This window comes from Felis catus, chromosome C2 (assembly GCF_018350175.1).
Source record: "Felis catus isolate Fca126 chromosome C2, F.catus_Fca126_mat1.0, whole genome shotgun sequence".
Lineage (NCBI taxonomy): Eukaryota > Metazoa > Chordata > Mammalia > Carnivora > Felidae > Felis > Felis catus.
This window is the reverse complement of record NC_058376.1, coordinates 151948866-151963622: the sequence shown is the minus strand read 5'-3', so window position 1 is coordinate 151963622 and position 14757 is coordinate 151948866. Positions and strand designations below refer to the sequence as shown.

Below are 14757 nucleotides of genomic sequence, written 5' to 3'. Positions count from 1 at the left end.
AGGTGATGAGTCATCCTGGGGGGAGGAGGGCATGAGCAGGGTACCAGGGCGGTCTTGGCGGGGGCTGGTGGCTGGGCGGGGCTACCCACAATTGCGGTGACAATGAGCCTGAAGAGCTTGCCCGGTGCAAGTGACTGGGCGGGGCGGGGGACGGCAGAGATTCCCCTCCTGCACCCCTGCCCCTCACTGCCTCGTATCCTCCCTGCTTTGGCCACCGGCCCCTAAGCCTTCGAAGCTTTGCCAGCCACCGGCCTGGCAGGCAGGACCTGGCCTGCTGGGCCTTCTCTCAGCCCCTCCTCCTCACTCCCCATGGCGCCCTGGCTCGGGCCCCAGACCTGGGTGGTCTGCTTTCCCGGTCACTCTTGTCCTGCTCCTGTCTGGGGAAGGGGGCCCAGCTCTCCTCCAGAGGTCACTTGGGGCGAGGGCGGGCTCATGGGGAGGCCTGGTGGCCCGGCTCTGGAACTGAGCCAAGGAGAGGGCTGGGGCAGGAGGGGGGCAGGGGGGAGAGCATGCTGAGCCCCTGTGGGGCAGGGGTGGCAGCCCTGCAAGGCCATACCACTTTCCTCGGCCTCCCAGGGCCTGTTGTCCTGTCTGGCGTCATCTGTCCTCTGGCTATTCCTTAGACTCCTTCCCGTTTCTCGCGGTCCCTCTCACTGGTGACCAAGAAGCTGGCCCCAGGCCGTTCTGCGGTGTTGTGTGTGTGCTGAGGGTCCCGGGGGTGCGTGGCCGTTGGAGGGTGCTCCCGGGTGGAGGAAGGGACCTGAGAGAGGTGTGTCAGTAGAGAACAGCTCGGAATCGCAGAAGGGCCTTAGGGATGGTCCCAACCCCTCGCAGAGAAAACCTAGGGCTCTGGGGAGGGCGATGGCATTGACAGGAGCAAGTTGTCTGTGGGTTGCTTAGGGAGAATACCTGTCATCACCACGCTAGACTTGTATGAGGCGCTGACTCTGTACCTGAGATCGCTGTGAGCCTCTGCACATCCTAATTTTTACCCCACCCTTCACGTTCCTGTTCGCCCATCTCACAGATGAGGAAACGGGACACCAGACTCCGGACCACACATTCCGGCCTCTGCCCAGGCAGAGCAACGGGATGTGGCCACGGCGCCCGGGGGCTTTGCTCCTTCAGATAACGATGTCGATAAGTAGAGCGTTTGTTGAGAGCTCCTTACCTACAGTGGCAGACATTCCACCAAAGAAGGGACAAGGACCAATCAGCCATGAAGGGATATTCCACGTCATCAGTCATCAGGGAAAGGCAAATTAAAATTACAGGCTACACCCACTCCAAGGGCCAAAATTAAAGAATAAGAAGACTGACAATACCAAACGGTGGCGTGGATATGGAGTCGGGGCACCAGGAGCTCTCAGTTGCCGGGAGGGATGAAAACCCGCGCACGCGCTTTGGAAAGCGTTTGCGCTTTGGAAAGCGTTTGCTAACGTGCAGAGTCAAACATACGCTGATCGTGGGACCCTGGGGCTCAATTTCTAGGGATCTACCCAAGAGGTTAAAGAAATGTGTCCACGCAAACACCCGTATACGAATGTTCAGAGCAACTTCGTTCACGACGACCAAACCTTGTAAACACCCCAAATGTTTACACCAGCTATTGAACGCAAAATAAGCCGTGGCACATCCATGTGACGGAACACCGTTCGCTGGAAAGGAGCTGACGACGCGAACAGCGTGGCCGAGGCTCACATGCCCTGTGCTGGGTGGCAGCAGCCGGACACGACGGGGTACGTGCAGTATTATTCTTTTTGTACGAACTCTCCAGAAAAAGCAGATGTGTAGGAACAGAAAAGCGCTCAGCGGTTGCCAGGGACGAGGGTGGGGGACCTCCTTGGAACGATGGAAATGTTGGATAGAGTGATTCTGGTGGTGACTCTACTGCTTATGCATTTGTCAAACTCATCAGACCGTGCATTTCAGTGGGTGAATTTTATCGTGTGTAAATCATACCTCCCCGAACCTGATTCAACGGTGGGCCGCAGAGGGTAGAAAATAGGATGATCTTGGCTGCTTCATTGCAAAAGAGACAGAAGAGACGTGAGGGAAGGGAGGGCCACGCTGCTCTCTGGGAGAAGAGGGTGACAGGCAAGGGACGGTCCATGCTGAAGTCCCCAGGCGAGGAGCACTCAGCCTTGCTGGAGGAACTAGCAAGGAGACGTGTGGCTGACGTGGAGTAAGAGACACGGCTGTGGATGGCTCAGACAGGCACTGGGGGGCAGGGGTGTGTTATGGAGGGCTGCCTAGGGTTCAGGCTGTTTGTGGTCTGAGCGCAAGGGGTCCCTGGGGGCTCTGTGCTGAGCATTTGTGATCCGAATGGCTGTTGTGTCAGGAGCGATCTGGGGCCAGGACCAGCTGGGAGGCCCTTGTACCAATCCAGGCAGAGCTCAGACCAGCATGGTGGCGGTGGCAGTGTTGAGAAGTGTTTGGATTGGGATATAGTTCAAAGGTAGGGCCAACAAGATTTCCTACTGGGTTGGATGTGGGGTGTGTGTGAGGGAGAGGGGAGGCAGGGAGGACCCCAAGCGTTTTGGCCTGAGCGGCTGGGAATCCGGCCGTCCCCCACCCCCATCCTCCACGCCGTGGGGACCGGTTTCACTGTCCCCTAGTCCTGTGGCCGAAGTCAAGACAGAGACAGAGGGGAGTGGCTCGGCCCTGCTCCTGGCTCTGGGGTTCAGGGGATGGGCTGCACATGCTGGTTATTCTATTACTCTTTATTTATTAGCCTTATTGGCTTCTGTCATTTCCTCATTGCCTCCTGTCTGGAGAGAAGACTATAAATGTGATGGATTGATACAGGATACAGGAGGCCCAATTACCTCTGTGAAGCCGGCCTCTCTTCTTGCTCAAGCCCTCCCGGCCCTCAGCGGTTCTGCGGCTCTTCCCGCAGCCGGGCACGCAGAGCCGGCCTGGTGCCTGGCATTCCAGGAAGAGGGGGTGCAGCCTGGGAGGGTGAGTGGCCGACAGATGGTCCCCCAGGAGATACAGCTCCAGGAGCCAGTGCTGGAACAGCGAGCTCGGCCCCCTGGCTGGTTGCACCTAAGATCCCAGCTCCCGCTCTCCGAGGCTCTGCCCACAGAGGCTGGGCGCGGAGCAGGGTAGGAGAACAGGACATACCGCCTGCCCGGCCAGCCCACATCCGGGGAGGGGGGCTCCGTGTCACTCGCACGCCGCTCTGGAATCTGAGCCAGTCCGTCTCTCCACAAAGGCTGGGATGATGGGGCTTTTCTCTCCGGCAGCAGGTGCCTGGCAGCCGCCCGGGGATGCCAGCCCCGTGAGCTGGCACGGGAGGAAGTGCTTGTCCGGGGGATCGTCATCCGTGCTAGGCTTGAACTGGCCCAGCCCCCACCCCTGCCGTTCAGACTGACTTGGGACACCTGCAAGAGAGGGGTGCCTCGGGCAGTGTCCCCATGGTCCCCCCTGGGGTTCCCCAGACAGAACTCGGCAGCACCAGCCTTTGAGAGTAATATCTGAACAAAGGCCCTCGGCCAACCCCTCTGGCCTGTCTGCCTGCCTCTGTCCTGGGAATGTCCTGAGGCCCCTGGGGGGGGGGGCAGGGGGAGGGGTGGCGACAGGAAGCCTGAGGCTCATCTGTGGGATTTCAGGCATCTCCCTGATGTCACGCTGCTGCTCCCAGAGTGGAGACCCAGATTACGGTGCCTTGAATGTGCACGTGTGTGGATCCGCGTGTGTCCCCATGTAGGTGAGGAGTCAGATGGCCCCGTGCCTGACCTTCCAGGGGAACACAGAGTGGCGGGTGGGACTGCCTGTGAGGAAGGGGCAGGGAGTGCCGAGGACAGGAAGGACTCGGGGGGGGGGAGAAGAGGGGCCCGGAGGGTGCGGCAGACCCTCCCGCTGACCTGCTCGCAGCAGGCGTGTGCGTGCGGTGTGGACGCCTTGTGCCAGCGGACCCCGTTGTGGCCTCCCCGAGCCAGCAGCGGCTGCGCCCGTTCTGTCCCCGCTCTGTCGCTGTCCCTTCTGCCCGCCCTCCCTCCGGGCACCAGGGCTCGGGTCTCGTGGCCGCCGGGGCCGCGGGCGGAGACGCCGCTGGCACGGGGCAGGGCGTCTGCCGAAGCCGTGGCCCCCGGGGTGAGAGCTGACGTCTGCCCAGGAGCATCTGTCTGCCTGCCAAGGGTCGAGCTCTCTGAGCCGCATGCCTTCACCGTGACACAGAAGCCGGCGTCCGTCCCTCAGAGCCGCCCGCCGCCTGGACCCCGGCCTCACCCCAGCACGGCGCGTGACAGCCGTGGCCCCGCTGGCACCTCCCTCCGGGGGAGCCTGCCCCCTGCCACGCCAGGCGAAGGGCCGCCTCGGGCAGCCGGGGGAGGCCCCACACGGGGGGCCCCCGGGAAGCCCAGATGCCAGGCCTGGGCTTTGAGAATGAGGGGAGAGCCGCTGCGCGGGCCCAGACCACGCGGCCGTGTCCCCGGGGCTGCCAGAGACGAGGCCGAGGCTTCACGGTGCAGGGTGGGTGTCCCAGTCTTTCTCCCTCCACCGGCACTGGCTGGGCTCCGGCCAGGCCGGCGGCTGCGCGAGGTCCCGGCTGCACGGGGAGCAGACCGGCCACGAGCCTGTCCTCGGGCCGTTCTCACCGTTTCCACGGGGGTTTCTGGGAGGCGCCGCCCCTCCACCCCTGCCCGCTGTCCCCGCGGGCGCCCACCCGAGGCGTGTTGCCTATCCGGAACGCCGGTCGCACACGGCCACACTCATCCTCGCCGCAGAGGAGACGCTGCTGTTTCAAAATCTGCCTTTATTCTCAAAACAGCTGGTGGTGGCCCACGCCACGGGGATGTGGCCGGCCCCCTGGAAAGCCTCCGTCCCGTTGGGGAAAGACGATTAAACAAGTGCCACGGGAGGTTAGGGTGGCCTGCTTCTGCCCCGGTTGTGACCAAGGGACGCACACCGAGGGTGTCAGGGCACCAAGCCCCGTCTCGTACGCAGGTGGTTGTCGAGGGAAATGATGCCGGACGCTGGGACCCCACAGTGCCATCGCGGGTATAAAAAGGCCCGGTGGGGTGTGCCGACTTCTTCCCTGGGTCTGCAGGGGGCCTCTTGGAGAGTGTTAGCATGTGGGAGACACGGAGGACGGGGCCTCGCTGACAAAGTTTGGGGTCTGAGAAAGCGCAGGTGGACAGGTGACGGGGCCTGACTCTGCCTGGGACAGAGGCGTTTGGGGGGGGGGTTGGTCACGGGCCGGCTGCTCCGGTGACGGCTGTGGAGCAGGCTGCGGCTGGCCATGGCCGCACCCCAGAGTGGTGTGTGGGGCAGGAAGCAGGTGCTCTGAGTGCTTCTTCCAGAACCAGAGGTGACGGGCGGCAGAGAGGCCTGGGGGCGCCACCCCAGCAGGGCCGCCTGAGGGGTCGAGGGAGGGGCTTGGCAGGAGGAGGCCATGGATGGACTCACAGGTGCCCGCGGGCAAAGGTCGGGGTCACAGGGGCCCCTGGAAGAGAGCGCACCTCCTGGGCTGAGGAAACTGCAGGGAGATGGCCCAGCAAGGAGTCTCCGAAAATCCCCCAGAAGCCCCCAGGAGAGTGCCCTTCAGCTGCCTGTGTGGCGTGCGGAAGAGGAGCAGCGCGGCCACCCCATATCGACTGTTCGTGGGATCGGGCGGTCTCAGGACCAGGCTGAGATCACATTCACAGCACGGCCGGAGGCTGCTGTTTTATCCCAGACTGAGCCGAACGGCCCCAGGATCGGCCCTGTTTTCATCCGGGGCCCCGGCGATTGTCTCCACTGAATAAAACCGAGAGGGACAGGGAGAGACAAAAATAAAGGCCGGGTGTGATGACACGGGCGTCATGTTTGTTCCCACACGGGCTCTGCAGGTGTTTGCAACGAGGGGTATGAAGTACCAGAGTGGGGACAAGTGATGGTCAGGGAAGGCTCCCAGAGGAGGTGACGTTAGGACGAGGCCTAAGGGCTGAGTGGAGAGGAGGCCAGGGTTCTGGGTGGAGGGACCCAGAAGCTGGCAGGGCCGTGAGGGGGAAGAGCCTGGGTCCCTGGGGGTTGGGGAGAGAGGACCTCACGGAAGTTGGCGGGGGCCGGGGGCCGGCCGCGGCTTGCCTGGGCCCTGAGGCAACAGGAAGCCAGCGAAGGGTTTTATCCTGGAGGGAATGATCTTGGATTAAAACACTCTGGTAGCTGAGCGGTTGGGAATAGACAAGGACGGAGGGTGGGAGGCCCCTGAGGAGCTGCCCTGGTTTCAACCCCGGCAGCGGCCAGTGCAGGACACGGAGAAGGCAGCGCCGACGGGGCGTGGAAGAGACTGCAGTCGAAGGTGGCATCTGTGGGGCTCCGGATGAAACAGAAGAGCCCAGGTTGGACGGTTGGGCTTGAAGGCTTTGCGGATGTCCCAGGAGGCAGCCGGATATGCCAGCCTGGGGCTCAGTGGAGAAAACTGGGCTCCAGATAAAGACAGGACTCAAAGCTTGGCCGGGGTTGGGGCAGAGGGGGTTTCCTGCCCTCTTCCTGCAAGTGGGCCCAGGGCCTAACGCCCTCGGTCATTCAGGCGGATGCTGGAGGCCGTGCCCCCAAGGGAGGCGAACCCAGAGACCGGAGGGGAGCCGGGAGGGGCTGGCGCCACGGAAGGCCCCGGAAGAGCAGGGGCTGCTGTCTGCTGAGTTAGGTGCTGTGGAGGGGACCCGCAAGATGGGACAGAGACCCAGCCACGAGGAGGCCTCTGCTGGCCGCAGATCGCATTTGGTAGGGTGCAGGGGCGGTGGTGAGGAGCCAGGGGGAGGTGAGGGCGAGGAAGCCAGGGTCCGGTGTCCTGGGTCCAAGCCTGGCTTGACACGGAGACCATCTGGCTGTTCTCCATGACCTCCCTCTTCCCGACCCTTCCCATCGTGGGAGCCCCAAATCCCGGCCCTGCTTCTCCGCAGTGCCCCAGACTGGGGGTCCTGGAAGGCAGGACCGGGGTGACCCCACTTTTCCTGGACCGGCCACTCTGCCAGCTGTTTTCCCGGGAAAGCAACGGGAAGTCCCGCGTGATTCTCGGGATCTCATCCCGTCCCCCCTGTACCGCCACCGCTGTCCCGGGTTGCCACCCTCATCAAATCACAAGAACAGAGCCCAGGCCAGGTCATGTAAGCCATTTATTGGTTTGTTTTAAAAATATGTATCTTATTTATACACGGAGTTTGGTGAGAAGTGCTCGATTAGCTCAGACAACAGCTGGCACTTGACGCTCCCTCCTCTTCCTACCCTCCTCTCCCCTCCTGCTGGTCATCGTGCAGTTCTGGAAAAAAAAAAAAAAGAGAGAGAGAGAGAGAGAGAGCCACGCTAAAAGCTAAGGAGTCGGGCCTAGCTCACCCTGCCTCGGCCACAGCCCGGGCACCTGTCTCAGGGCTCCCGGGCCGTCCGCAGACACATGAAACCACAGCCCCTTCCGGCCAGCTGGGCGGCCAGCCGGCCTGCCTCCAAACCCGCATTCCTGCCCTGCAGTGGGCACTGAGTGCCGGGGAGGGGCCCACGCCGCTCGGAGCCCGGAGCAAAGCACAGGGAGCTACGAAAATAAGGTTTCCACTCGGAGAAGTATGCCTGGGACGGTCAAACCACGTCCCACACTGGACTCAAGGGGAACACGGGAGAAGAGAAGTCCCTCGGGTGGGTGGGGTGGGGGCTGGGGCCGCCACCAAGGGAACTCGGGGCGACAAAAAGAAACGTAATACTTGACTCGCCGGCAATGCCCCCTCAGCACTGCCACGAGCTCACGATCGTCCAGCCCTCCGACGGCTCGGCGAGGTAGGTTAGGGGCAGCGGGCTTCCGGCTTCCCGGGCTGCCCCGCGAGGCGGGCGGCGGCTCTGCTGGAGAGCTGGGATCGCTCCGCCAGCCAACACTGTCACTCGCGGGGTGACAGGTCTCTGCGTTAAAAGATTTGCATATGCTAAATAGGATTGTCAGCAGCTGAAGAGGCCCCCGGGGGGAATTGGACTAGAAAAAGTATTTTTCCCTGAAAAGGCCTTCTCACAAGACCCGTGGACCGCCTGGACCCTGCCCCGGACTGTCCCGCGGGCAGGTGCCACCAGGACCCCAGGCTGAGCGAGAGGGGCTGGTCCGGGGCCACGCCTCTCTCTTCCCCAAGGAAGCCCACAGTCCAGGCTCCTCCCAGGGCAGGGAACAGTTTGACCACCCCAAGGCTCCTTCCTTCCCGGCACAGGGCCCGTGATGCCCTCCCTGCTCCATCTGGAGCGTCGCTGGGCACCGCGCAGGAGATCCCCCCTCCCCACACCCGCACACAAGGTGAGAGGCGGAAAGGTCTGGAAAGAGAGCCCTGGCCATGACAACAGATTCCCTTCTTCACACGGCTGAAGCCTGTTCAGCTTCTTAGCCCTAACGGTGCCGGGCTCAGACTTCTCTTCCGGCCCGTGGGGCAGGGCCTGCCGGATTTGGGAGCTGGGATAAGCTGGGGGCCAGGCTGTGCGTGGGGCTGGTTCCCTTGTGCCCTTCACCTTAACGTTAATACTCTTGCAGAAGACCGGGCCCTCCTGGGAAGAAAAGGCAACATCAGTGCCCAGGACCGGCCCTGAGACCCGGGCCATTCCCTCCCGGAAGCTTTTCCGTTTCGTAGACGTGACCCCGGTATGGCCTGCATAAAAACGCAGGCGGCGAACAGGACCCTGGGGACCACGGAAGGCCAGAGTGAGCCCCCACTGACAAGAACCCCTCTGCCTGACACGTGCCTGAGGGGGGCCGGGGCCACGCGTGTGAGGCAAGGGGGTCGGCCCTCCTGGCACCACAGCCCCAGCAGCAGGGGAAACCCCTTCTGGGTTTCACTTTTGCTTTGAGAACAGACCTCCAGCAGCTCCACAGACACTCCCGTTTGGAGTGAAGAAAAGGCAGAGTGAACTACTGCCGACGTCCGTGGAAAAAACGTTAGTTCTTTGCCCGAGTAAAAAAATATCAAATATAATAAATTTATGAAAGCCCATTCACGACACGTACAGTCTCAGCTTTGTACTTCGCCTCAGCAGCTGGGACGGCGCTGCCTCGCAGAGCGCCGGGGCGTTGCCTGGCCAGACCCGGCCACCGGCGTGTGCCCCGTCTGGTCGGCTCGGCCAACGGCCTCTGGCCGGCGGCGTGGCGGCCACAGAAAGAACTCCGCCTCGTCGATCCGTGGGGCCGAGGCCCGTCTCCCACGCCGGAGCCCAAAGCGAGGAGGGCCCAGGGGGTGCTGGCTCGTGGCTGCCTCCCGGCGCGTCCTGGCCGGCCGGGGTGCGGCTCACACGATAGACTCGCGGTCCCGGTCTGGGGAGGCGGGGAAGTCCGCGAGGTCCTCGCTGCGGCTGCGGTCGGACACCCTCACCTGGGGGTTATCGCTGGTGGCCCTGGTGACGCTGTCATAGGAGGGCGGCGAGGACGTGGAGGACGTGGAGGGCGGGCCGCGGCGCCGGGAGAAGTTCTCGTTCATCACGTGGGCGATGAGGCCCTCTTGCTCGGGGGCGTCCTCTTCGGAGAGGCCGCTGCTGCCTGCCTGCTGGCGGAAGAGGAAGGAGGCGTGCTTCATGGAGCGCTGCAGCAGGTGCCTCCGGAAGGCCCGCTGGATGACGGTGGCCGACACCTCCTCGTGCTTGCGCCGCAGCGTGGTGGTGATGGGCTCGTAGGAGATCTTGGACGGGTTGGCCGCCATGAACTTCTCCTCCATCTGGATCTTCAGGGCGTCCATCTCCCCGGACTCACCCAGAACCCTCTTGGTGAAGGCGAAGAGGATGTCCATGCAGTGGATACGGTCCCCGCTCACCATGGGCAGGTCCATGTTGATGAGGCTTATCTGGTTGGGCTTGGCGATGCGCAGCGGCTCAGACAGGGCATCGGCGAAGTCGGACAGGGCCGAGTACTCGATGAACTGGGTGGCCTCCGGGTCGAACTTCTCCCAGATCTCATAGAACATGTCGAAGTCGTCCTCGCTCAGGGGCTCAGTGCTCTCCTCCGTGGCCACACTGAAGTTCTCCAGGATGATGGCGATGTACATGTTGACCACGATGAGGAAGGAGATGATGATGTAGGTGGTGAAGAAGAGGATGCCCACGGCCGGGCTCCCACAGTTCCCCCGGGAGCCGTTGCTGTTGGGCAGATTGGGGTCGCAGTAGGGGGGCCCTGTGTTGAGGATGGGGCTGAGGAGGCCGTCCCAGCCGGCCGACGTGGTGATCTGGAAGAGGCACAGCATGCTGTTGGCGAAGGTCTGGAAGTTGAACATGTCGTCGATGCCAGCCTCCCACTTGACGTAGGCGAAGTTGGCCATGCCGAAGATGGAGTAGATGAACATGACGAGGAAGAGCAGCAGCCCTATGTTGAAGAGGGCAGGCAGGGACATCATGAGGGCAAAGAGCAGCGTGCGGATCCCCTTGGCCCCTCGGATCAGCCTGAGGATGCGGCCGATTCGGGCCAGGCGGATGACTCGGAATAGCGTTGGGGAGAAGAAGTACTTCTGGATGATGTCTGAGAGCACAGTGCCTATGGGAAACAACAGAGACCATGGCCACCCATGCACTTCTGTCCTGCCTTTAGCCCCACATCACTGGAGGGGGTCTCTGTACAGCCAGGAGCTAAGGAGAGGAGGCCACTTCAGGAGGACTGGGTTGACCGGGGCAAGCAAGGACCCTGCGTCCCCCCACCTCTCTTGGTCTTTCATTCTCATCTCTGATGCAGGAAAGGAGGTACCTGCACAAAGTACCACATCCTTTGCAAAGTGCCTTCCCAGACCTCTCGACCCTTAGTCTTCTGGGACCACCTGCACAGCAGAGCTGGACAGGGCCCATGTTCTAGGTCTTGGGTACTGAGGTCTGAAGGGACTTGCTCAGCATCTGGGTGGCCTAGCATGGACCAGAGCTCAGGCTTTTCAGCTTCTCATTACTCAAAGTGTGGTCCGAGGGCCAGCAGCCCTGGGATCTCCCGAGAGCTTATCACAAATGTGGGATCTCAGCTCCACCTCCAGACCCACTGTGTTTTCATCAGCCCAGATGATTCACGGGCACATTGGAGGGCAAGAAGCACCGGCCCAGAAGTCAGGGTTCTCCCCCACGCCACACCTGTCACAACTCAGCCTCTCTGAGATAGCTTCTGTCACCCTCCCAACCCTGCTCGCATCCAGGGCTTCCCACCCCTGGGTCTCTATTGACTAACCCTGGGTTTGGAGTTTGAAGAGGCAGGGATATAAGTTATAGGAGAAAGAGTGAAATGCACTTGCTTTGTATTGGCCCACATGACCTTTCCAGATTCCTCACGTAATGTCACTGGCTGACACGTGTCCTGTTTACTGTCAAGAAGGCACTGGGCTGAGCATTTTATATCCATCCATTTAGGCCTTCCGGGCACCCTAGGGGGGAGTAAGCTGATACCATAATCCTCATTTTCCAGAAGAGGAAACTGAGAAGTGAGGTAACTTACCCATGTTGTCACCTAGTCAGTGAGACGCTGGGACTCGACTCAGACACTCTGGCTCCAAGTCGACCTGTTAACCAAGCCTCTGCAGTATGGCCAAGGACCAGGACCGGTAGTGTTCCCTGAAGCCTCTGAGAGTGTCCCTCATCGGCCCCCTTGCTGCGGCTGACCTCCTGCATTCTCTAAAGCTTTTCTCTAGCCCCCCCAGGCGTGCTCACCCTCACTCTTGCCTGGGACCTCCCAGAGTACTTCCTCACTCTACTTCCAGCTTCTAGCCATCCTCTGTCACTGCGGCTATGACAGCCCCTGCCTCAGCCCCTGTGTTTCCCTCTGAGTTCACCAAAGGCAAAAGCTGTACGTGGCAGAAACAGGAAAGTCAGCCACCTCATGGCAGAATTGCACGGTGGAGGGGTCAAGAGTTTGGGCTCTGAGCCCGAGCGATGAGAGACAAAAAAAAAATTGGGACTTAATCAAAATGAAAATCTTTGTGCTTCAAGAGACGATGACGAAGAAAGTGACAAGACAGCCCACGAATGGGAGGCAGTATTTGCAAATCGTGTATCGGGCGAGGGACCGGTATCCAGAATACGTAAAGAACTCTCGCGACTCCACGACAAAAACATAAATAAGCCAATTAAAAAATGAGCGAAGGATGTGCATAGATGCTTCTCCAAGACATCTCTCGTGTTACATACCAAGACAGACACACCACAGAAAATGACCAATGAGCACATGAAAAGATGTTCAGCGTCATTAGTCATTAGGGAAGTGTGAACCCAAACCTCAACGTGGTTATCACTTGGTGCCCACCAAGGTGACTAATAGTAAGAAACTGAAGACGACGACAAGTGTTGGCGAGGGTGTGGGTGGTGTAACTGGAACCATTATACATCGATGATGGGAATGTGTCTACTTTGGAAAACAGCGTGGCAGTCTCTCAAAATTTTAGATTAGTGGTTTCCAGGGGCTGGGGGGACGGAAAATGGGGAGTGACTGCTAAAAGGGTATGGAGTTCCTTTTGGTGGTGAGGGCAGTCGCCTAAAAGGTATGGCGGTGATGGTTGCACAACTCTGTGAATATATTAAAAACGACTACATCTACTTTAAAGGGTAAATCTTATGGTATGTGAATTGTAGCTCAATACAGTTGTGCTGGTTATGAACCAGGAAAAGGACCCTCACCAGAAAACATGACCGTGCTGGTGCCTTAATCGGGGACTTTCAGCCTCCAGGACTGTGAGAAATAAATTTCTGTCGTTTCTGAGTTAGCCAGTCTGGTGTTTGGTTAGAGCACCCCAGACAGACTAAGTGTGAATCCTCTCTCTTCCGTTCCCAGTTGCCTGATATCCTCGTCTCACCGCTGACTTTATAAGGCGGAATGCACGAGGTGAGTGATGTCTGAAGGAGCCTGGCCCACAATGTGGTGGCTAGACTCTAGAATTTTCCATCTCCAGGGATAACTTCTAGCCTAGAGGGCCACCTGCTCCCATCCCTGGAGACTCACCTCACCCTGAGTAAGCCCCTTCTTCCTTCAACCTAGGCTGCAGGCTTTCCCTCGGGAGGGCCTTTCTCTCCTTCCCAGACTCATTCTTGAAGCTCTCACAGAGAGCAGAAAGCTGTGTTCCAGGGTCCCACGGAGTGGGGGGGCATGAGGGGCTGCCGGCTTCTCTGCCAGAATGGCTCCCCTGGACTGAGTAGGCCTTCCCAGACAAGTTCTCTGTGGCTGTGTGTGTATGTGTGTGTGGTAGGGAGAGGTGAGGAATGCAGAGAAAAGAACCAAGAAGACTAGTATACTTGGCATTAAGTACAGACCCGGGACTGGAGGAAAGGCCAAGTTGCATACCCACCCACGATGGAGAGGATGACAACCACGAAGTCGAAGATGTTCCAGCTGTTGGTGAAATAATAGTGACGCAGGGCAGCCATCTTGATGATACACTCGCCTGTGAAGATGGCTACGAAGAGCAGGTTGATCTTGGCCAAGATGTTGACCTTCTCGGGGCTCTGGTCATCTGTCTCCACCATCATGGTCACCATGTTCAAGCAGATAAGGAACATGATGGTGACATCGAAGGCTTGCTTGGTCACAATGTCAAACAGGAAGCCCTGGTACTTGTTCTGAAGGGAGGGGGAAAGGATGGGCTCAGCAGGGGCCTCAGATGGGCTAGTAGGCCCCCTGTTGCTGCCCCTCTGCCCAGACCTTCCACCCTCCTACTGTACCCTCCGCTGAGGCCGACACCCCAGCCAGACTGTCAGGGTGAGGGGAGGAGTCAGGAAACGGAAACAGCCGGTCTCTCCTGCTTCCAGGCCCGGCCCTCAGGCCCCCTCTTCTCTGAGGTCTTCCCCATGCACCTTCAGGAAGGGATTTCTCCTACCCTGAGCTTCCTTAGAACACGCACTGTGCTTCTCTTTTTGTTTGTACCGATGGCTCAAGGTCAGGTTTAAAGTTCAATCTGGAAATTGGATCGGCCCTCAGGTTAACAAATTTTCTCCACTCTTTATGGAATTGACTTTTTTTAGCTGTTTATTTATTTTGAGAGGGAGAGGGAGACGGAGAGGGAGAAGGAGAGAGAGAGAGAGAGAGAGAAAGAGAGAGGGAGAGAATGCCCAGCTGGCTCTACACTGTCAGCACAGAGCCCAACACAGGGCTCAACCTCACAAACTGAGATCATGACCTGAGCCCAAATCAAGAGTTGATGTTTAACTGACTGAGCCTCCCAGGTGCCCCTGGAATTGATTTTATTTATTCGATTAACTATATTTGTATGTCTTTAATTGTTAGCCACCTCCGATTATTTGGGGGAAAAACAGAAGATTACAAATAAGTGAACACAGGGATGCCAAGTGGCTCAGTGGGTTAAGCATCTGAGTTCAGCTCAGGTCATGATCTCATCGTTCATGAGTTCAAGCCCCACGTCGGGCTCTGTGCTGACCACTCAGAGCCTGGAGCCTGCTTCGGATTCTGTGTCTCCCTCTCTCTCTCTGCCTCTCCCCCACTCACGCTCTGTCTTCCTCTCAAAAATAAACAAACATTTAAAAAAAAATAAGTGAACACACACACACACACACACACACACACAGCTAACCTGGAATAAAGCATGGTGAAAGGGTAGGAATTAGGCAAAATCGATGAGATGGATTTCAAAACTGGGCCTGTCACTTCCTAGCTAGTGATTTGGGTTGTGTCACCTAATTACTTTGAACACTGTCCTCCACCCCCTTCTCTAGAGAGTGGCTTCGTCAGTCAGCCCACGTGCCAGGGGACTCTGGGCCACGTCTGTCCCACTCAGGGGTTGCCAGGAAGAGGCTGTGAATGCGGGTGGGTGTGCAGAGGCCGTCCTGCTCTCCCTGGGAAAGGCTGCACTCCGG

The 14757-nt window shown here is 59.4% G+C and overlaps 1 protein-coding gene across 13 annotated transcripts in view; it reads right to left on the bottom strand.

The window, feature by feature from the left end:
* Nucleotides 1–7090: 7090 nt before the first annotated feature.
* SCN5A (sodium voltage-gated channel alpha subunit 5) overlaps nt 7091–14757 on the bottom strand; it is a 94332-nt gene continuing 86665 nt past the window's right edge. For 10 of the 13 annotated variants that reach the window (XM_045037851.1, XM_023260722.2, XM_023260724.2 and 7 more), the window contains 2 exons: nt 13236–13506; nt 7251–10462 (listed from right to left, as the gene is read on the bottom strand). In XM_045037851.1, the coding sequence (XP_044893786.1) occupies nt 9231–10462; nt 13236–13506 (1503 nt within the window). In that variant the 3' untranslated portion in view covers nt 7251–9230. The other 3 variants (XM_023260726.2, XM_045037853.1, XM_045037857.1) reach the window with 2 other exon arrangements.